This window comes from Natrix helvetica, assembly GCF_964273705.1.
Source record: "Natrix helvetica genome assembly, chromosome: 15".
Taxonomy (NCBI): domain Eukaryota; kingdom Metazoa; phylum Chordata; class Lepidosauria; order Squamata; family Natricidae; genus Natrix; species Natrix helvetica.
Window position 1 is genome coordinate 1,174,059 of NC_138565.1, and position 21,836 is coordinate 1,195,894.

Below are 21,836 nucleotides of genomic sequence, written 5' to 3' on the forward strand. Positions count from 1 at the left end.
ACCCAGCTGCTTGTCGGAGGTCGCACAGGTGCCACATGCTGTGTGCAATTGTCCAGTTGCTTTAAAAGCAGGCATGGAACACGGGAAGGCAGGTGGGCCTAACAAGCCACCGTACCGGTACGGTGGCTGCTGCTTCTGGCTACTACCAGTACGGCCGGACTGGACCGGACCGGCGGGAACCCACCACTGCAACATACATTTTACACATGTATCGTATTTTTACTGATTACATTTTTCTTGACAATCTGCCTATTAAAGTGACTAATTATAAGCTGCACGTGTCCAATTTGAGAGATCAAATTTGCACTAATTATTTCTTTTTAAAGGGTGGCACCTTATTGCAAAAAAGCTGCAGTCATTTTTGCAAGAGTCAGAACAGTTCAAGAAAAAAAAAAAAAACCCACCAACACAACCAGCCTACTACCTATATATATATACCAAAAGGCCCCCGGATTCTCCTATCAACCGAACAGGCATTCTTTCTCCCAACTGAGTAGCTTAATCTCTGCACACACCCACAGGTGCCTTCAAATTGCAACAACACAGGGATTCCCACCTGATTGCTGCAACTCCAGCCTCCATCCATTGAGCATTCGCCCGAATGCTCCTCAGTCAAAGTCTTCCTACAGTGTTGGAATCATTTAGCCAGAGGTTCCCATTGGCTGAAACGTTATTGCCAAAAGTTGTATGGTGTTACGCCTCTAAACTAGCTGGGTAAGCACACACAACAACAACAACAACATTCTAATGGCTTCCCTTGGATTTTGTTTTCTTGCATCGCACAGTCAACAATCCTGCACAAGAGCTCCCCTCTTCAAGTTTCTTTCCATAAAATGCGGGCCTGGGCTCCCTGCTAAGAGCTCTAAGCAATAACTAAAGGTCTGGAGAACGGGTAGGAGAGCTGCAGGCTTTGGCTGCCCCCTTTCCGTTTCCTTGGGAGGAGATGGGAAGCTCTATTCCCTTCTTTGAGCAACTCTTACATTCAAGCCACGTTTGGCTTAAATTCAAGATTTTCACGAGGGTGAAATGGAAATCCTGGCTTGTTCTGATAAGCTGCTGCTTGAGCTTAGCCACCAATATTCCCCAACTTCCTACAGCTTCCTTCGGAGGGTGGGAATGAGGGCTGACTCAGCTCCTGCTTAGCCTTCTGCTAAGAACGAGGACCTTCCTCTTCTCGCCAAGCGATCCAACACTCACCATCCACCGCATGCAGGTCTCTGTGCTCTTGGAAGCAACTGTAGTATTTGTACTTCTTCCCACAAATGTCACAGGTGTACCTAAAGTTATCTGTGGGGAGGAAAGAGCACAGTGTTCGAAAAACTCCAAGGAGAACCCAGGGCTTCCCCGAGGAGTCCCCATGCACAGACCCTCTACTGGCACCTGGCTTTCCACCAACACTCTCGGCCTCCGGCTGCTCTTAGCACACCTCAACCCCAACAACCAAGGCCCTGAAAGCTCCAATCTTAGGCAAGGATGGAACTCCGAGGAATTTGGGGGGGGAGAGAAAACCAGGCTCCAAATCATGGAAAGAAGCATTTTTCTTGTCCTGTTTTGCTGCTTTGGGGAGGGGGGGGGAATGCAGTGGTAGAGACAAGCCCCCCTCCCCCAATCCTTGGGCGACACCCATCCCTAACAGCATTCAGATGGATCAGAGTATCCAAAGTAAGGAAAGCTAGACACCACCGGCTTCATGATATCCGAATTATTAACGAGGTTGTTTCCTTCCTTTGTTAAAAGGGAATTTTTCCAAGGCGGAAAACAATTTGGCAAAAAAATACAAAGCAGAGAGAGCAAGCGGTGGAAGGGAGGATGAGCACAGGGGGCCAAACGATGGAGCTTCTTCTTCACCAGCATTTCACACTGGCCAACTGACAGCGGGGGGGGGGGGGGGGGCTGCTCCCCCACTGCCCCCCCCGCAGGCTTCTTTGCAACAGAGCCGACCCATTGGCTTCAGGTCAGCTTTGGGTCCAGCCTGCCCACCTTTTGGACCCTGACTGGCAGCAGCTCTCTGGCGTCTTGGGCACAAAGAGGCCTTCCCTCTCCTCTCCAAGAACCTGGAACCGTGTGTGGGGGGGGGAACCTTTTGCTCGCAAAGCATCACTCCACACAATTCGAGAAGGGCGGCGATACTTACTCCCCGGGGAAGCTCCTTCGCCTGATGCCGCTTCTGTGTCTAAGCGAAGAGAAGAACCGCATTGAGAATGCATTCCCAGGAATAAGCACCCTCCCATCCTCGGCTCTCTTTACAGGCTTGAGGTCGATAAGGCCTCCTTTCTCACATCTGATGCCAAAGAAACGTGTCCGTATGGGACCAAATAGCCTGGAGATCCTCATCTCAGGCAGAGCACCTCATACAGTTTTCGAGGGCACACCAGTTGCCATCCAAATCCCCTCCCTTCATGATAGGCAAACCCCCCCCCCAAAAAAAGAGGTAGAATTACGCCAAAAGAGGCCAGGTAAAATCTGTGTCATTGATCTGAGATTGGGCGCATGAAGGTGGCAGCGCCTCGGGTCTCGTTGCAATGTTTTTAAGGTGTACTATTTGGGGTCGGGGGGGTCTTTCTGTCCTGAGTGGCATTTAACCTCCTGCAGTGAAGCAGACAGCCAAGGGAAGGGGAGCCGTGCAGATGAGGGGGGGGGGGCTCACCTATTGAGGGGTTACTTGCATCCCCTGAAGGGGACGGGGTCTCATCTAAGCAACTCCTGGCTTTAGGCTGGAAGAGGAAGGAGAGCAGCAGCAGCAGCCATTCTGGTGTGGCTTGCTCTTTGCAGCACTCGTGCAAGATACCTTGTATGGCTAATTTAATTAAAGCTGCCTCACTTCTTCTGCTTTCCATCTTAAGACTGCCACACAATCAATTCGGTGGGGATTTTCTGCTATGACCAGCATCTTCTCTCTCTCTCTCCTCCCCCCCTCCGATAATTTTGTTCAGTATTCTAAAACGATACCAAGTTCAATAATATGGGGCATATTTCTCTGATTTGCCTAAAGATGCCAAACTGGCTGTGGCCTTCGAACACAAATGTGACTGGACCAAATTCCTGGAAAACCCAATTTGTGAATGCCAAGAGTATTTCAGAAACCATTCTCCCCAACCGCATTTCTTAACTAGTCCCAGAGTCCCTCCGTAGGGCACAAGAGATCAATACCTCTGTGAGCTCGAACGTGGGTCTGGAAACAATTGTAGTACTTATATTTCTTTCCACATATTCCGCACTCATATGACCCTGGAAGAAGAAGAAGAAAAAAAGAGAGACCACACCAAAACATTAAGGCAGCTGTAAGCAGAGACAGACAGAACTCTCTACCAAATCAATCAATCCTAAATCGATATTTAAAGGGGCAGAGCTTGGACGAAATGCGTAATATTAAGTACCATCTCCTTGGCTCCAGATTCAATTGCGGAGATGCCATAAAAGCCTAAAACTAGAATCTGCCGAGGCAGCTGCTGGGACCAGGGTGGCCAAGCATATGGTGGACCTGAACAGATCTGCTTGTACTGGAGCAGCAAAGGAAAATGCACCAAGGGGAGGCTCCTCTCTCACCCAAGCCATCTTCAATAGCCCCCGGATGGCCGTGGCTGCCTCCTCTGGAATAGATCACAGAGTAGCAAATTTTGGCGGATAGAGGAGGGGTCTATCTCCCACCACGTTTGCAAAGCTTAGATCACCCAAGCATGGGTCCGTACCTCCATCGCTTGTAACTGGCTGACACACTGTCTTCTTTAATGGTACTACATCTGCATGGAGGGAAATAAGCAGTGGGGTACTACAAGGTTCCTTCTTAGGCCCAGTACTCTTCATAAATCGCTTAGATAACGCTAAGCTGGTAAGGAATAGCTAACACCCCAGAAGACAAGCTCGGGATCCAAAAAGATATTGAACAACGGGCCTTATCCAACAAAATGAAATGTAATGTGGAGAAAAGCAAGGTTTTACACTTAGGCAGAAGACTAAAGGTATAAATACAGGTTAGGCGAAACCTGGCTCAAAAGCAGTTACTGTGAGAGGAACCTTGGGAGTCCTGGTGGATAAGCACTTAAATATGAGCCAGGCCTGTACGGCAGCAGCCGAAAAAGCCAATACAGTCCTTAGTTGTATATAGACAGAGGCACAGAATCAAAATCACGTGAACTCTTAGTACCGCTTTATAAAGCCACACCTGGAATACTGCATCCAGTTTTGGTCACCGCGATACAGAAAAAAATGTTGAGACTTTGGAGAAAGAGCAAAGAGCAGCAAGGAAGATAATTTAAAGGCCTGGAGAGAATGGAAGAACGGTTGCAGGATTTCAGTTTGGCTAGTCCAGAGAAGATAAGGTCTAGGGGAGAAAGGAAGAGACTGGACAGCCACCTGAATGAGATGGTTTAGGGTCTCCTGCTTGAGCAGGAGGTTGGACCAGAAGACCTATTCCAGCTGTGTTCTGATTGACTGATCACTTGCGGCTCTGCGTGGCACTTCTGGCAGATGTGCCGTAAGTTTGCCACCACAACTCTCAGGTGTTCCCATTGCCTCCGGTTGAAGGATGACCTTATTGGTTTCCCCCAAACTCTCTTCTTCCTCTCCTACAGCAAGGAATGCCTGGTTTGTGACGACGCCGGCTGTGATTTACCCAGAAAGGAAGCGTATTTTTCTCCACACTTACCATTTCAAGGCAAAACGTAGTCCTTGCAATTTAACTGATTAACAGATTAGATCTCAACCGACTGTTTTCTCAACCTGGAAACAGCAATTAGCCAGCATGCAGGAGCTGCCCTCTTCTTTCTCCTGAAATTCCCCTGAATTTCACTCACCCAAAAAGCCTCCTCAGCCTCCCGCGGGGCACGAATGGTAAACCCAAAAGCCCCCTCCCCCCCCCCTCCATGGACCCCCCAACCCGTCCCTGGCAAGAAGAGGTTGAGCCACCCACCTAGCTTACCGAGAGTCTGCTGGTTCCGGACCCCACCAATCACCACACAAATTTCTGCAGGCACCTCGGCTACCCCGCCACCTTTCTTCTTCGGCTCTTTTGCGTCCTCCTGCCAGACCACCTCCTGAATGTAGTCGTCCGGGACTTCCGTCTTCACCTTCACCGCAGCCATGGCTGCCGCGTCCTCGCTAGGCGAGGCTTGAGGCACGGCTGGATCGCAGCCTTCTGCTTTCATCGTTTTCTGGGACCTCTTCAAGCGCTCCCTTGGGTGAGGGGAAAAACAGACCTCTAAGCCTCAGGGAGCCAACTGAAGCCCCCCAAGGGAACAACGTCTGCTCCACTGGCCTGTGGCTTAGGGCTGGGTGACTCTACATGCCCCTGGATTTATGGATAAATTGTGGAATACCTCTCCAGATGTGGGGGGTGGGGGGGGGTTCTTTTTTAAAAAAGAGCCTTGTAGGCTGAACAAATGGCTTGTCCCCATATTTGGTTCGCTAAAAACCTTTGAATGTCCTTCCAATGGACTCACTTGGGGACCGTCCACCCCTTCCCGGATTCACAGCTGTGGGCCGAGAGAAAAGGAAGCTTACCTCTTCTGCAAAGTGTTAAGGAGTGTGCAATTAATGAAACAACCCCTCCTAAGCAGCTCACAATGCCCAACAACCCAATTCTAAAGTACCACCAAACTTTTTGAGAAACATCAAGGAGGGAACAGATATTATTTGGATCCCTAAAAGCAAACTGTTGACAACACACACACACACACACACACACACACGTTCACTTCAGATGCTGAAAGAGAGGGAACAAGTAGCAAAAAATAAAAAGGGGGGGAAGAGACAGAGAGAAGCATCAGGGAGACAGGGGAAAAAAAACTTTTAAGCCTTTCAATCAACTTTTAAGGATCATTTTCTCCTGAACAGGAAAACCCCTATTTTCTCAGCCATGTTTGGGACAGGATAAGGCCCCATGATTTGGAGTGGACTCCCACCCCCATGGAGAGACAGGGCGGGGGTGGGGGTGGGGGAGGTTCCCACCAGGGAAGCCAAGAGGCTTGGCACAAGTCACAAGCTCCAGACGGATCAAAGCGCAGCAAACGGCAAAGGGCAACGCCAAGGGAGCTGAGGCCTGGCGCTGAGCACTGGAGTCGCCGCTGCTCCCAGGATGGACCTACCTGCCCACAGAGGCTCTTGTCCCAACATTGCCGCCACCGCTGCCGCCACCGCTGCCATTGCTGCCGCCCTCAACCTAGAAGGGAAGCAGCCAGAGAGGGAGGTGAAAGCAGCAGCCACCTTCAGGAGCTTGGAATAATGCAGAGAAGGCAAAGCGCAGACAATTAAGGGCAAACACAAACTGATGTCCATTCCCTCCCAAAATAGTGGCCTTCTGTCGCCAGAGTCCCGAGGAAACCTTTTATTTTTAAAATGTCGGAAACTAGGAAAAGCCACTCCTTCCTTCCTTCCTTCCTTCCTTCCTTCCTTCCTTCCTTCCTTCCTTCCTTCTTCCCTCCTCCCTCCCTCCCTCCTTCCTTCCTCTGCTCCATTTCAACCAGAATCCACCAGCCCAGAAGTATGGCTGAGTCTCCAGCCTCAGAGCTTCTCCCACATTTATCCGATCATCTTCCCAGTCTTTTCAACCCATCCAAGCTTGTGGCTACCGCTACGCCTTGTGCCAGTGAGTTCCACGGGTTAACTTTGGGGCGCTTTCCTTTTATTTCCTTCCCGTCTCTTTTCAATCGCTTTCCAGAGATGGGAAAGGAGAAGGGTCCAGTAGGGAGAGGACCTGATTAAAAAAAAAAAAACAGAGTATGTGCTGCCCCTCACCCAACTACATCTTCTGTTGTGGGGCAGGGAAAGGGGGCGGGAAGGGAAGGAGGAAGAGACAGCTCCCTTCTGGGCCTAGGTCAACAGAGGGAGGGGATCCAATTGGGGCTGCCTAAAAGGTAGGCAGGTAGCTCCAGGGACAGAAGGTCACTTGCGGAAAGAGGGAAAATGACAGGGACCTCTCTCTCTCTCCCTCTCCCTCTTCACTGGCTGACTTCCGAAGAGCAAGAAATGCCCTTCTCTAGTTCTGATGTGATTTCTGCATCCAGGCATCCAGTATATACCGTCAAGCAAGGGTAGACCTGGGCCACCCCTAGAGAACACCAAGATTAATTTGGGAAAATTTCAAAATTTCTGCATTGCTGTCAGGAAAAATCGGTGCACAGCTAAGCACGCCCCCCTCCCCATCTGAGCTCAAGCTCGGAGACGTTCCTTCTTCCCTCCCCCCATCCCAGGGTCCCCGGAGAGACCAGGGAAGTCCAGGAACTTCCTGCCCCACGCAAGAGGTTGCCCACAGCAGCCACCACAAGTTGGTGCCCAGAGGCTCTGGAGTCAAGCCTCCACGGCCTGCATTGGGCAGGCAGGTCAGGGGAAGGAGGGGGGGGTCAAGGAGGGGATCCCCCAAAATGACCTCCACAGGGACAGTCACACAACTTCCCTTGCAGCCTCTGCAATCTTCCAGAGCACACACACACACACACACCCTCCCACATGCTACAAAACCATCTGGACCAAAAGGGAAAACAGAAGAAAACCACGTCCCAAAGAAAAATTCTGTGCAGAAAAATGTCAGTGTTTCTGGAATGGAATAATTTAAACATGGAAGCACACATCCCATTAAAGGCAGAAAGCTGTGAATGCATCAACATCCTCGGTAGAATCATCAGTCTCCCCCCCACCCCCACCCCCAGCCAAATTGGGAACATTCCCTGCAATTCAAAAGGTCCAAACTCTCCTGTTCCTAAAACCCAGTGAAACTGCAGTTTCAAATACTTTCAATATAAATTTCCTCTTGCCTTTTTAATAATCAAAATTATGAGATTATACCCATTTTAAAAAAAAAAATCTGAAAAAGGCTTTCCCCCAAAACAGCATTATTTCAAACCTTGGACCCCTCCCCCTATGAATTTGCACAAATGTGCATTGGAAAGAGATTGGCTGCATTTCGGGGGGGGGGGGGGCATGTATTGCAGAAACAGGCCGTTTCAGAGGTTGCAGGGAGAGGGAGTTCGATAAAATAACCCCCTTTTTAATTTAAATGCTAATGCACTGAATTAAAATTTAATAACTGAGGAAATTGAAAAGCCAAGCAGGAATATTGGAAATAAATCCAAGCAGAAACAGCTGAAATTAAAAATTCTAGAGAGTAGGAGGATAGAAGCTAAGCTGTCTTATACAATTATATTTTTTTCCAGAACAATGTAGGGGGAACGGACGCTCTCTATGACCAGCCTTAGGGCAGTAAATTGAAAGCTGGGTGATTTATTGTTTAATTTTCCTAAGGGGAAAAAGGTTCTCTTTCATGGTAAAATATTTCATAAATTTCCACCTGGCATAAATTTTTAAATTAAACGTTAGATAGGTCATATTCCGTGCATCAGCACAAATCTCAAATCTTACAGAAATACACAAAGCGGAAGGGAGTGGGGGGGAGAGAGAAAATTCTAGATATTTCTTTGGATTCCTATATGAAGATTTCTCTTTTACAGAGCAACCAAGGCTTTGCGGGCACTGGAAAGGCCAAACCGAAATGGGCGGGCGTGTGTGTGGAGACTCTGGAAAGAGTGCAGAGAAGAGCAACAAAGAGGATTAAGCTAGAACATATGAAGAACGGTTGCAAGAACTGGGTATGTCTAGTTTAATAGAAAAGAAGGACCAGGGGAGACACGATAGCAGTCTTCCAATATCTCAGGGGCTGCCACAAAGAAGAGGGAGTCACGCTGTTTCCCAAAGCACCTGAGGGTAGAACAAGAAGCAATGGGTGGAAACTAATCAAGGAGAGAAGCAACCTAGAACTGAGGAGAAATTTCCTGACAGTGACGACAATTAATCAGTGGAACAGCTTCCCTCCAGAAGTTGTGAATGCTCCAACACTGGAAGTTTTAAAGAAGATATTGGATAACCATTTGTCTGAAGTGGTGTAGGGTTTCCTGCCTAAGCAGGGGGTTGGACTAGAAGACCTCCAAGGTCCCTTCCAACTCTGTTATTCTATTCCATTCTAAAGCTGTCTGCTAAAAAGAACCCCAAATAAACTAAGATCACTTCCCTTTTATTCACTTAAACTAAAGGAAGAGGATGAAATGCTCTACTGTTACTGTTACTATCATGCATATTTACGATGAGAAATCTACCCTTCTTTCTGAAAGGGACTGGACTGAACGTTACCTGGCTAAATCTCTCAGGATCTCCCTGAGTCTGGTAGAGAAAGTCTGCTGCCTTAAGCCAGGGATGATTGGGTTGCTACTTAAGAAAATCTGGTTTTTTTTTTGCATCCACCAGCTCCCACTTGGACCAAAAAAGCTTCAGAGGCTGCAAGCCAGTTTGGCTTCAGTGATCTCCAACAAACAGACAGAGAGGCTCTCTCTGCCAAATCTTGGGAGTAACGGAGCAGTAACAACATTAAAAAATTTGAAACGATTCTGCCCAGGTTTGTCATTTAGCCACTGGTGGAAAAAGCAAAAAGGGCCACAACCTAGAAACTCACAGACCAAACCTTCCCAGTTCTAAGCAAATATTGCCAACAGCTACCTGCCGGAGAGGCCCAGGTGACAGGACCGCCCTGTCTTTAGACACGCTATTCTATTCTATTCTTCCCTTCCTGCAAAGCTGCTCACACACAGGTAAAAATGCTGTCGAACACTTACCAGATAGCAATGCTAATGTTGGGCATGAGGCTTATTTGCAAAGCCACAGATGCATAAAAAAGTGGCATTTATCCGATCCATTCAGTCCTGTCCCATGCCATATGCAAATCAGCAAAATGAAAAGCCGATGCAATTTTCTTTTAAAAATTCACGTCTAACTCCAGTCCAAGAATAAATGGATAAATTTGACCACAGGAAAGGTCCTGATGCAAAGATCCACACAACAAAACAGCATTTTTGTTTCTGAAAAAATAAACCGCCCTGGGAATACAAATCCCTCAGGTGCTCACATGGTAAGCATAGCATAACAGGCCTTAAAGGTATCCTGGAAAAAGGCCCCAGTTGACCACCTGCTCCTCTCTTCCCCCCGATCTCCTAACACTGCCCTCCCCCTGGGTTAGTGCAAAAGACCTAGCAAATCAAAATGACCTTAACTGGGGGCAGAATCACATTTTCCAAGCCCTGATCTCCGATTCTTCAGAAAAGTGATGTCCGTATTTCCAGATGCGACCTCAACCTATGGAATTTCAACCCCCCACCAAAAAAACTTTGCTAATGTCCTAATCCAACACAAGAAAAATGGGAGCTTCTCTACTTTATAATAGGTACATGGGCATTTATTTTTCATTATTCCAAAGTATTCCTCTGGACAACAATAACAAAAGGTCTCTTAAATCCCGATGCAGCGTTTTGCCAGGTTATGTTTATAGCAGAAACACATTCCATAGGATACGGACAGGATTACTACAATGCTAGAGAGACTTCTGGCATCATTTCAGGTTACTTAAAAATAATTATAGAGTCCGGTAACTGCATATGCATCTAAGTGTGAATTTAAAATATATATATATATGACTCACAGCTGTGGTGAAAAATAGCTGCAGGGGGAAAGTACAAAATTATGAATTTCCTAGTTCAACCCACCTGAAGTCAGGGATAAGGTGAAGGGAAATGCTGCAGAACAAGTACTACAGCTTTAATGCCATCTCTGAGAAATATATTGCTCCTGGTTAGGAATGAAGGCTCCATAGCAGCACATGGAAGCATCAGCCACAAATAGGAGCCAGCCGTGGGCAGCAGCTGCCAAAAAAGCCAACACAGTTCTAGGCTGCATCAACAGAGGGATAGAATCGAGATCACGTGAAGGGTTAATACCACTTTATAATGCCTTGGTAAGGCCACACTTGGAATACTGCATTCAGTTCTGGTCGCCACGATGTAAAAAAGATGTGGAGACTCTGGAAAGAGTGCAGAGAAGAGCAACAAAGATGATTAGGGGACTGGAGACTAAAACATATGAAGAACGGTTGCAGGAACTGAGTATGTCTAGTTGAATGAAGAGAAGCACTGCAGGTAGAAAACTTCTGCACCTAAAATCTACATTTGCACACAGCCTATCTATGACGGAAGACATTCTTAAAGTTCCATCTTATCATGTTTTTCTTCAGAATTCCAACAGTTCTTTCCCACAGAAAGGATTCCTATACAGGTAGTCCTCGACTTACAACATTCATTTAAGGACCATTCAAAGTTACGACAGCACTGAAAAAAGTGACTTATGACCCCTTTTCACGGTTATGTAATAAAAATTAGGATGCTTGGCAATTGTCTCATATTAATGACGGTCACAGTGTCCTGGGGGCATGTGATCACCTTTGACAGTCGACAACTAGGCAGTTACGTAGCATTCAAGAGAGCAACAACTCCACAACCCGGAAGAGGGAGTTGTGAGGGAGAACAAGCAAGGTGTAACACTTTTAATGGGATAAAGCTGCCCTCTCAAACCTGAATCCTCAATGAAATCTTTTGACCAATGGCTCCTCCACTCTCAATTATGCTGGACCCTGCAGAAAAGTTAGAATTATTTCGTTGCCAAAATGTTGTTTTGGGGGCAAAATGGAGGAAAAATTATACCACAGCAACACAATTCTCTCTTTTCTTTTTCCTAGGAGCGCATCCACCGAATTTTGCCAAAATATAAGTACTAAAGAATTATGTTTTAGATATGGTAAGTTAAAAAGTAATAGGCCCCTGGGCCAGGTTGCATTCACGCGGAGAGATCTTAAAATATGGCCAATGCAAATGTGCTGAACTATTAACTACAATACATAACTTATCACCAAAACTAAACCTTGCTGCCAGAGGACGGGAAAGGGGCCAATTTCCAGGGGCTTCTGATGCCTCCCTCAGAAAGATGCAGGGGTCACAGGAGCTCCAACTGATGGATGGAAGAATATCCAGAGCTGTAGAACTCAATCCTGAACTTTGAATTGTAGCCCGAATCAGAGGGAGGAAATTCAGCCGAAGAGGTCCTTACTCTGCTCTCAAACTTCTACGTCTCTAGCTGGGTGCCAATGAACTCACAGCAAACCGGTACAAATTGCTTTCCTGGATGCGCCTCATAATATTCTGATATATCTCGTATTATTTTTAAATGTGTCTGTAAGGTAAAAATCCGTTTTGATCTGGATGTCTTCGTTCATTTAGCACTTGTTTAATTCTTCCTGCCATAATTGCTGCAAATAATTTATAATCGGAATTCAATAGTGAAATTGGTCTGTAGTTTTGAATTTCTTGTAAATTAGCTTCTTCTTTCGGGATGAGCGATATTATTTCTTCAGGCATCTTGGCTTTTCCTAAAACTTCATTAAACATTTCCACTCCTAATTCTTCCAACATTATTTGATTATATTTGTATAACTCCACTGGGATTCCACCTGGTCCTGCTGTTTTATTCTTCTCCTGGTTTTTGAGGACTAATTCTACTTCCGCTTTTGTTATTGGCCTGTTTATCGCCTCCCTATAAATTTCAAATGCAATATATTAGAAGGGGAAATAACATCAGGGGAATTGTACCGATTAGGAACTGCTATAAGAAGGAACGAGAAGGAACAATGTACTGTGTAAATGTAGTTTATGTCAAAGTTTTGTTTGTGTGTATTTTGTATGTTTGTAAATAAAAAAAAATAATTTAAAAAAAACTCACTGCAGAGGACGGTTAGCATCCTGTTTAAATTGAACTAAAGTGACACTCCTGATGTCATGACTTGAAAAGAGCAAAGCCTTGGTGAGATGGACAGCTGGATATTGTCTGGTATTTTTGTATATTGTGCCCAATTCCCAATCTCATGTTTGGTTCGTGTTGGTTTTTATGTTGTTATTCCTCTTAGGACGTAAGAGGGAGACCCCTTTAAGAAGCCTTTCCTTGGGAAGGAGAGCTAAGCACCCAGGTGAAGCGATTCACAGAATATCACATGCCTGATGTTAGTCTTGGTGGGTTTTGCCTGTCTGTCTGCCAGAGTTCTCCTAAATTCTTGACAGGAATGGACTTCTGGACTTTGGACAGTCCATATGGAACCAGCTCAGAAAAGAAGAGCCTCCACGGAAATATCTTAACAGCTGCAGGATGTAAAAGATATCACAGCCACGGCTTTTGAACTTTCTCATTCGGTATTAACTGTGGGTTTAAAAGAAGAAAAAGAAACAGGAAGAGGAGTAACCCAAATCCAAATTATGAATCCATAAAAATAGGACTTCCTTCCCCCCAAAAAATCTCAAAATGGAATAATTATAAGGCAAATAGGCCTAAGCTTTAAAAACGAAAGAGGAGAAAAGAGCAGAGTTCATGTGGAAATCTTAGAAATCTCTGTAGCAAAATAACTCGTTTCAGCTGACCACAAAGACTATAAATACTCAAGATTAATTTCCCAAGCGAGTATAAAAATAAACAAACTTAAAGTTTACCAAAAAGTGGGGGGGGGGGATCAAAATTCTCTTACATCAAGAAAGACATCTCTCTGTATCCTACGTGTTAGGCAAATACGAAAACTGAAGTGCTTTCATTTACATGTGCTTTTTTAAAAAACAAAATTTTTATTCTGCAGGATTCAACCTAATGAAAAGTTACCTTGCTTTTCAATTGGATAAATAATAATCAGAACTTTGTGGTTTCAGGACTTGGAAAGAAAAGACAGATCCTTCAGCACCACACCTGATTAGCCTTTCAGGAATCTAAGCAATCTAACAAAACTTTCAAGGTTGTGAAAGAGTGCAACTCATTCTAGACTAGGGCTGTTCAAAGTTGGGAACTTTGAAAGCCAGAATTCTGGGAGTTGAAGTCCACAAGTCTTAAAAGACATTATTGGGATGGAGAAAGTCAAGCAGGGGTGAAATTCAGCAGATTCTGAAGAACTGGTAGTGGAAATTTTGAGTAGTTCGGAGAACCAGTAGCAGAAGTATGTACCAAGTCAAGCAAACATAACTAAAGGTGATGCATCTCCATTTATTATTTCCTTCTCCCAAGCAAATCAAAACCTTAAATTATTAATTTAAACCACTTTTTCAGCTTGCACAATACAGTGAGCATAACACGTTGCTTCATACCATGCATTAAAATTAACCAATGTTTCAAGTAAACCAAGTAAGTTTGCTGATACCAATTAGAGCCACTAAATCTTTAACGCAGTTAAATGTGCAACTCAGCCATTAAACAGCACTAGGAAACCTGACGTGTGAATGAATGAATGAAGTTATAGTTTCAAATCCTCAAAAGAGAAATGAGAGTTTTAAACTTTTCAAGGTCTTGTTTTTCAAATGATGTCATAAGAGACTCCCAAATCTGTATAATCAAAACTATATTTAAGTGAGGCTTCCAGTTGACATTCAAAACATGAATGTGAAGAGAGTCGTATCTCAACAATGTCAATACCAGTTTTTACATGATATGTCCAATTCTTCCCTCTAGAGTTGCAACATCAAGGCAGACACCGGCTCCTTTTTTGGGGGTTCAGCTGCCCAAAGGATCCAAATAGAGGGTTGCCAAAATTGCTTCCGCCTCTCCTCCTGGCCGGTGTCAGCAACTCACCTGTACAGATGTGAGAAGATGATCTCTGCCCACGAAAGCCTGATTGGCACATACAAAGCTATTAAATCAAGTCAGGGACCTGTGGCCTTCCAGATGTTCCTGAATAATCACAGTCCTCTCTTAAAGGCACACAGAAACCTACACCCTTGAGTCTTTCGATACAGCATCCTTACAGCACCAGCGAATGGGCTGCCCTCTCACACTACAGATGCACTGAAGGAACTAGATGTGGCTGCAGCCAGTCCATGCCAGCTGCAAACTACTTAGGTACATATGAATGGGAAAATATTTTAACACTCTACGTCAAGTTTTGTGTTTGTAACGCAAATATTTATTGGAAAAAAAATAACATTTCAATGTCCAACCTGTAGTTGGAATGTCAGCCTAGGACGGCTCGGGTTATAAGGAATCTGAAAACATTTGCACTCTCTGGGTCAAATGTCCCTCACAGAATAATAGAGGGGGAACGAAATTCAGATTTTCTTTCTCAGTCTTTCCTTAAAATTACGTATTTTTGGTAAACAAGAGCAATTTTGAAATTATAAATAGAAAAACATTCCAGGAAGAAATTCTTATGCAAATTCACCTAGAAAATTTCCAGTTTGCGTTGGAAAATGTTCAGATCAATAGGATTTATTTCTCTTGCATACTCGCTGAGGTATACCTTGCATACCACTTGATAATACTATACTTGCATACCACTTGATAAACAAGTAACATTTTACTGTCATATTTGCCTGTGTCAGATTTGGAAGGAACCTCAAATGTCATCTAGTCCAACCACTGCCTACTGCAGGAATCGACCATTACTGTAGCAACCTGCTTAACTTTCCAAGTTCCCAAGTCAGGAAGCTGAAGACCCAGTTGCAAGATTTAAGCAATTCTGAAAAATGACAGGAAAAAAAATCCATCCATTTCTTGGCATTTTCCATCTATCAAAGCCAACTATCTGGGAGAAAGTGGCGCCCTTCACAAGTCCACCAGAAAAGGGGTTTTTTAAAAATAAGACTTGGATAATTTTTTAAAAATCAGTATATAGATTATATGTTACTGGTGCATACTGGGAGAGTTAAAATCGATTGTGTTCCTCACTCACAATACACCGTCTTTTCCTATTGCCCAAACAAAGTCCTAGAGTGGTCCACAAACACAAGTCTTCTCTAGGAACTGTCTTTATTCTCCTCTCCCCTATGCGTGTATCAGAAGTTAGGGAAAATGGGGGGAAAGGAATGAGGAAGGGTCCCAGTGCTATCCAGTTTAAGCCATCCTGGAGTTTATTGCTCTTGTTGCAAAATATGGGCTATGACTTGTGGCAGTGCCGAACAAGGGAGGACTTAGGACGGGCCCTCAAGAGTTCCAGCCACCACATGGCTGTGAAGTTACCTACGACTTCTGATGTTCCCTGTCAGCTTTCTACAAAGTCAATGGAGAAGCCTGCAGGAAATCAAAGTCAGTCACTTACAAAGTCAAGACATTTAGCTTTACAACCCTCACTTAATGACACAACTGGGACTGCTGGAAATGGCATTGTTAAGTGATGGTCACATGATGTCCCCCTTTATGACCACATCACTTACCGGCAGCAATTCCAGTCCAAATTACCATTATAACCCAAGGACTGCTTTGTATTATTTTGTTCTAAGTGAAGACATGGAAAGTGACAGTTTTTAGCCCCATCTGCGGAGCAGCCATCCTTCAACCAAGCACAGCAGTTGGCGGGAAGATGAAGCAGTCTCCAATCTCCACCCTTTCAAGCTTAACAGAGCCTACACATATTTACTCTAAAATCACCAGGTTTGCCTGGAAGTGTTGGGGTTGCAACGTCTTGGCAGCATATCTCCCACATTCTGGGAAGAGCCCAAGAGGCAGCAGCTGTATGTAGGCAGCTTGGCCTGATCGGTACCCTGTTAGGCCTACAAAAAGCAGCTTTTCCCTCACTGCTTCACTGTTTTATTTTCAAAGTGTTATTAATAACCCCTTAATTCTTTTTCAAAGGAGCGATGGATCGAGTAAGGCATTGGGATCTGTGCTTCTGCTTGATGCAACTGAAATAAACTGTTATCCCACTCAAAATGTTCATTACTTCTGTACTATTAAAAATTAACAATAGCCCTTTTAATGTATTTGATTATAGTGTACGCATATAAACATTGTTAATATTTGTAATATGAATATTGTTAATGGCACTGCATTTACACTGCATGAATTCATTTTTCCCCAATATTAGTAGCTGTAGTCATAAACACATCAACACATATTCAAAATATTTTTCCTAACAACCGTACAACACACCTGTAAGGTAGGCCAGTTATCTGCCAGAGTTGAGGTCTCCTTCTCTGTGACTTTCTAATACTTCCATTAAAACTACAAGAACAATTTAAATCAGTGTTTCTCAACCTTGGCGACTTCAACTCCCAGAATTCCCCAGATGTACAGTATCTCTGGTCAATTTCCTCCTCTTTGGATTTCCTTGGCTTCAGCCATTAAGAACAACCAACTCATTGCAACTCAAGGCCACCTCTCTAAGCCAAGCAAGGACATTCTTCTCTTCTCTCCCGTCCACAGGATTTTAAAAGATAACCAAGCAAAGCTAAAAAGTAACTGACCACGTGACATATCATTTTATTTTAAATGGACGTAGTTGGAAATTTGAGACTCTGCTTTCTTATCATTATAAAATGACTCTGACAGTGTAGCCCATCCAGAAAATATCCTATAAGAATCAGCCAGCCGAAGCTTGCTTGGGTAAACATATCAACTGTTAATCTGTGACTGGTTAAATTTAATTGCAACCCCATTAACATTCTTAAACTGCCAGCTTCCTTTCTTGCACAGAAATCCTGCAGAACACATTATTCCCAAGTACTACAAAAATTAAAAACTATCTGAGCTGTTTGGAAAATTGCTTGTTTTTTCTTTAATTGTTCCAGAATCTTCCCAAAAATCCAAACAATCACCTCCCCTTTTGATGGGGGAGGAAGGAAATGGGATTGGTTAGAGATGAAATCTCTAATTGCAGTCCTGCCCCCTCCCCCATTCCCTTAGGAATATCATCCCCTGAATTTTCAATTCAATATTCAATTGTAGTTTAGATTACAATTACCGTAAATACAGTTAACAATCCCACTTTCACCCCCACCAGGAATTTTTTTTTTTTGGAAATTCTAAATTTTTTTTTATTTTAAAAAAATTCAGCTTAGACAAACTTTTAAATTTTCAAAAACATTTTTTTTCTACCCTGAGGTTCATGGAATGGGGGGGAGAGGTTTTAAGCTGCAGAAATCCATTCTGTTCCAGCACAGAAATGCCCCTTTTAAAGGTTCTCTGCTGCAGCTGTGGAGTCGGCCATCTTGATATTTTGTTCCCATTTTAAAGTGGAGACTCTGCAGGATTTGCCCTTTTCTTTCCTTTTTTTCCCCCTTCAAATTTAATGTTGCCGTTTTTTTTTCCTGACCCTTCTGCCTCAGATGCAGAAGCTGCACGTCACTTTCTACAGATTCCAAGTGAAAAATTCTGTGAATTAGTTACTCATTTATAAAATGCAAATCAAAACAGAAAAGGAAGGAGACAGACACAAACGACCAAAACTCAAAAGGCAATTTTACTATTCTCAAACCCATGTGAGAAATTCAAAGGTATATTGTGCTAATTGCAAACTAATCAGTACTTGTTAGCAAGATTTTCCAGCTTGGTTATGGAGCCCCAAAAAAGAAATCCCCAATTTAAAAAAAATTCTTAAGAAAGCATAATTTAATTTTGCAAATTTTTGCTATTTTTTTAAAATCTGCAACTTTGCATCTGCAGTTTCCTCAACCAGTTAGTTTTTTTGCAAAGCCTTATTATTAGTCTAATGATACCTTTATACATAAAGTATTACATTGAACTCTCAAAAGATGTTACCTTGTGTTATTTCAGGGTGGAGGCAAAACATAATCACTTCCCTCAGTTCTACATGGATTATAAATTAAATGCTAGAATCATGCTTTTAATTGTGCCAACAAGGTAAGATTTCAGAAAATATATGTCGTTTCAGAACAAAAGGCTTTTCTATAATCTTAACTTGAGCTTCTCTGACTTGCAGCATTGGCTCCTATTTAAAAACAAAGCTCTTTCAAATCAGATTTGAATAAAAACTTAAAAGTCATTCCCCACAAAAAAAAATTGGGGTGTGTCCTCAGAGATTTTCATATAATGCACACACTTCTTTAAAAATTGTAAGATTAAGTTATACTTCGTGAAAAAAATAAATCCAATACTAAGGTCCTTAACCGTGAAATCCTTTCGAATTTGCAAGTACAATTCTTAATTGCTTTGCAACAATTCCTCCACCTTCTCCCAAACTGATTTCTTTCAAATAGTTCTTTTTCTCCTTAATTTCGTTTCCCCGGCATCTCTGGGAAAAAAAGCTGGATTTCTCATTTTAAAAAAAGACGGGGAAAGCAACGTCGAATTTCACCAAATTCAATCTTAAATTTGCATATTAAAAGACTCCGGTTTAAAACAAAAATTTGCGGACGTCTAAGACAAGCGAGCGATGCTCTTGCTTGTTCCCAGCATTTTCTCAGATGGAGAAAAATCCCAGGCTCGAAAGGATCTCTCGAAACAGCCAACGATGTAAACTTTCCCTTGGAAAACAACAAAAAGGAAAAAAAAATATTTTTTTCCTCAAATTTAATTTCTTTCTTTTTTTTCCCCCCCTTATTTTTTGGGGAATAGTCTCCGCTAGGGGGCGCCGCTTCCATAAGAAAACTCGTTGGGAGAAAATTGGAAGAAGAAGAAAAAGACCCAACACACACACACACACACACAGCCCGAAGCCCCCCGGCCCTCCAGCCAAGGCAGACCGGGGACGATGAGGCCCTCCCCAGGCCCGGCAGCCCGGGCACCCAGGCCAGAGACCCCATGCAGACATGGCTGCTCCGAGAAGCCAGGCGGGGAGAGCCAACCCTCCGCGGCCGGGGCTGCAAGCCGGGCGAGCGCGCTTACCTGCGCCGCCGTGGTGCCGGGGGCGGCGGCGGCCCCTCCTGCGCCCTCCTTGCCTTCCGGAGAAGAAGAAGAGGCGGCGGCGGAGGCTCCTTCCCCGCCGCCGCCCGCTGCCCCGGGGCCGCCCGGTTCCTTCATGGGGCTGGCCAGGGGCGGCCAAGGGGGCTCCCGCCGGGACGGGCCGCCGCTCTCGCTGCCCAAGCTGCTGCTGCTGCTCCTCCTGCTCCCGCCGTTGCTGCTGCTGCTCCCGCGCGGCGCACAATGCGGAGCGGCCGCCGGAGCCGCCTCCCTGGCCGCCGCCGCCTCAGCAGCAGCACGGGTGGGCGGCTGGGGCTCCTCCGCCCCCTGGGAGGACATGGGCCGCGCCAGCCGCTCCCCAGGCCGCCTCAGCGCTGCCGGCCCGAGCTCGGCCGGGGCGGAGAGCGCGCCGCAGTCGGCGCAGCCACGAGCGCCGCCATGGCAGGGGGGGGGAGGCGGGGGCGGAGGCGGCCCCGGCGGAAGGGCGGAGGGAGGCGGCGAGCGCTGGGCTAAAGCCTGCCCGGCCTGCACGCCGCACCGCGCTGCGCCCAGGGCGCGCCCCCGCCGCCTCCCCTCCGCCTCCCCTCCCCTCCTCTCTGTCCCGCGCGCGCGCGCCGCCGCCGCCGCCTTGGCCACGCGTGGTTGTTGTGGTTCCTCCTCCGGCTGCAGGGCCCGCTCGCTCGCGCTCAGCCCAAGGAAGGCCGGGGAGGGCGCCTGCCGTGCACCTGCCGCGGAGGGAGCGAGGGTGCTGGGCTCCCGGGTCTCCCTCCCGCCTTCTGCAGCGCTGGGACTGGGAGCCTCCCTTCCCCCCCAAACGCCCCACCGCCCGGGCACTGAAGGGAGCCCCCCCCCCGCCCCAGCTCCCCAAAGGGAGACTCCCAAGCAGCCCGGGACTCTCTGTGCCACCATCTCTCTATGGCCGGGAAAGGAGGTTGCTATTAACGTTACTATATTAGCTTTGCACAGGAACATTTGAGGGGCCGGGCAGCCCCCCCTAAAGCGCTTCAGGCCTGGAGCAGCCAGGATGAGGAGAGGCGACTTCAAGCATCTGATGGGCCGTTCTGGGAAGGCAACGGGAGGCCCCTGGCCAGGCTGCCCCACTGTCCCTATTTGCTGACCACTCTCTGTCAAAAATAACCCCAAGGCAGGAAGGAGAAAACAAATCCGAGAAATGAGAAACAGCACCGTATGGTTTAAAATTAAAAGTGACCGATTCAGTCCACTGACCTGGTCAAGCAGGAAGATTTGTAGCAGCTGGGCCTGTTTATGGCAAAAGCACAGAACATCGGTGCCTGGCAAGAATCATGGGGCATCCGTGTTCCACCCCTTTAAAAATTATTTGGGGTCATAGCATTGGTAGGATAGGTGCATCCACACATGTGGTTCACCTTATAAGATAGGGTTTCCTGCCTGGGCAGGGGGTTGGACTAGAAGACCTCCAAGATCCCTTCCAAGTCTGCTATTGTATTGTGTTGTATGATAACCTCTCCTTTTCTTTGATGTCATTTAACTTCCTTCTGTACCAGCAAGCAAGCCCCATAGCAGGGAGGACTTCCTGGCAAGCGGCCAGTGGTGCCATTTAAAGATCACCTGCCCTTCTGAAGTGAAAGCAATACATACGAAGCCTGTCTACCTCTCCCCACCACTTCAGCAACAGCTATGAGAAGGGAGCATCGCGTCCAAGCAAGTAGTAGGCGAATCGCAAAGAGGCTCACACTGTTTCACGTGATCTTGCCAGATCTTGGCAGGTGTAAAGGTTGTTTTAGATCCCACTTGAGTTGGATCAAGTAAGGGGGACACCATAGAAATATATTGATGCTTGTGTGTGAAATGAAGGAAAAAAATGATAGATAGATAGATGATAGATAGATAGATAGATATAGATCAATAGATAGATATTTATTTGTAACCACATCCAGTGGGACAACAAAATCATTGATGCAACAAGATTGAAAAATGATGGCGAGTGAGCGCATCCAACATTTTTACTTTGGTTATTGTTTTTAACTATCTTCAACAATAGACAAACAAAGCATCTGCCTGGCTACAGGTTCTGATTGTAAGCGAGCCTTCCATACTAGCCAAAAGGCAGGTGCTACCCTCAGGAAATGTTGGGGCTTCTGTGACGGAAACGCAAGGCACGAGGTCCTTATTTGAGACACTGATGCCTCCTTCCTGTTGCCCAATATGGACTATGCCACTGCCCAATAATGAAGGTAATTAATTTTCAAATTTTAAAATATCTCATTTTAAAATACAAATATTTTAAATATAATTAAATGTAACTGTTTGGAGTTATTTTGAAAGGAAAATAAACATGGCAACGTAACCCACATTGCTTACTTTTCAGTGGTTGTTGAGTAGGTCGCTTGGGC

At 45.5% G+C, this 21,836-nt stretch overlaps 1 protein-coding gene across 11 annotated transcripts in view; it reads right to left on the reverse strand.

Moving 5' to 3' along the window:
- The window catches only part of ZNF618 (zinc finger protein 618), a 33,986-nt gene extending 14,075 nt beyond the window's left edge, over nt 1-19,911 (reverse strand). For 4 of the 11 annotated variants that reach the window (XM_081967704.1, XM_081967703.1, XM_081967707.1 and 1 more), the window contains exons 1-6: nt 19,447-19,911; nt 6,084-6,157; nt 4,919-5,172; nt 3,151-3,228; nt 2,135-2,173; nt 1,198-1,287 (exon numbers count right to left, since the gene is read on the reverse strand). In XM_081967704.1, coding sequence (XP_081823830.1) covers nt 1,198-1,287; nt 2,135-2,173; nt 3,151-3,228; nt 4,919-5,172; nt 6,084-6,157; nt 19,447-19,800 — 889 coding nt within the window. In that variant the 5' untranslated portion in view covers nt 19,801-19,911. Of the gene's footprint in view, nt 1-1,197; nt 1,288-2,134; nt 2,174-3,150; nt 3,229-4,909; nt 5,173-6,083; nt 6,337-10,520; nt 10,652-19,446 lie in introns of those variants that run through there. The other 7 variants (XM_081967708.1, XM_081967705.1, XM_081967702.1 and 4 more) reach the window with 5 other exon arrangements.
- Between the last annotated feature and the right edge of the window lie 1,925 nt (nt 19,912-21,836).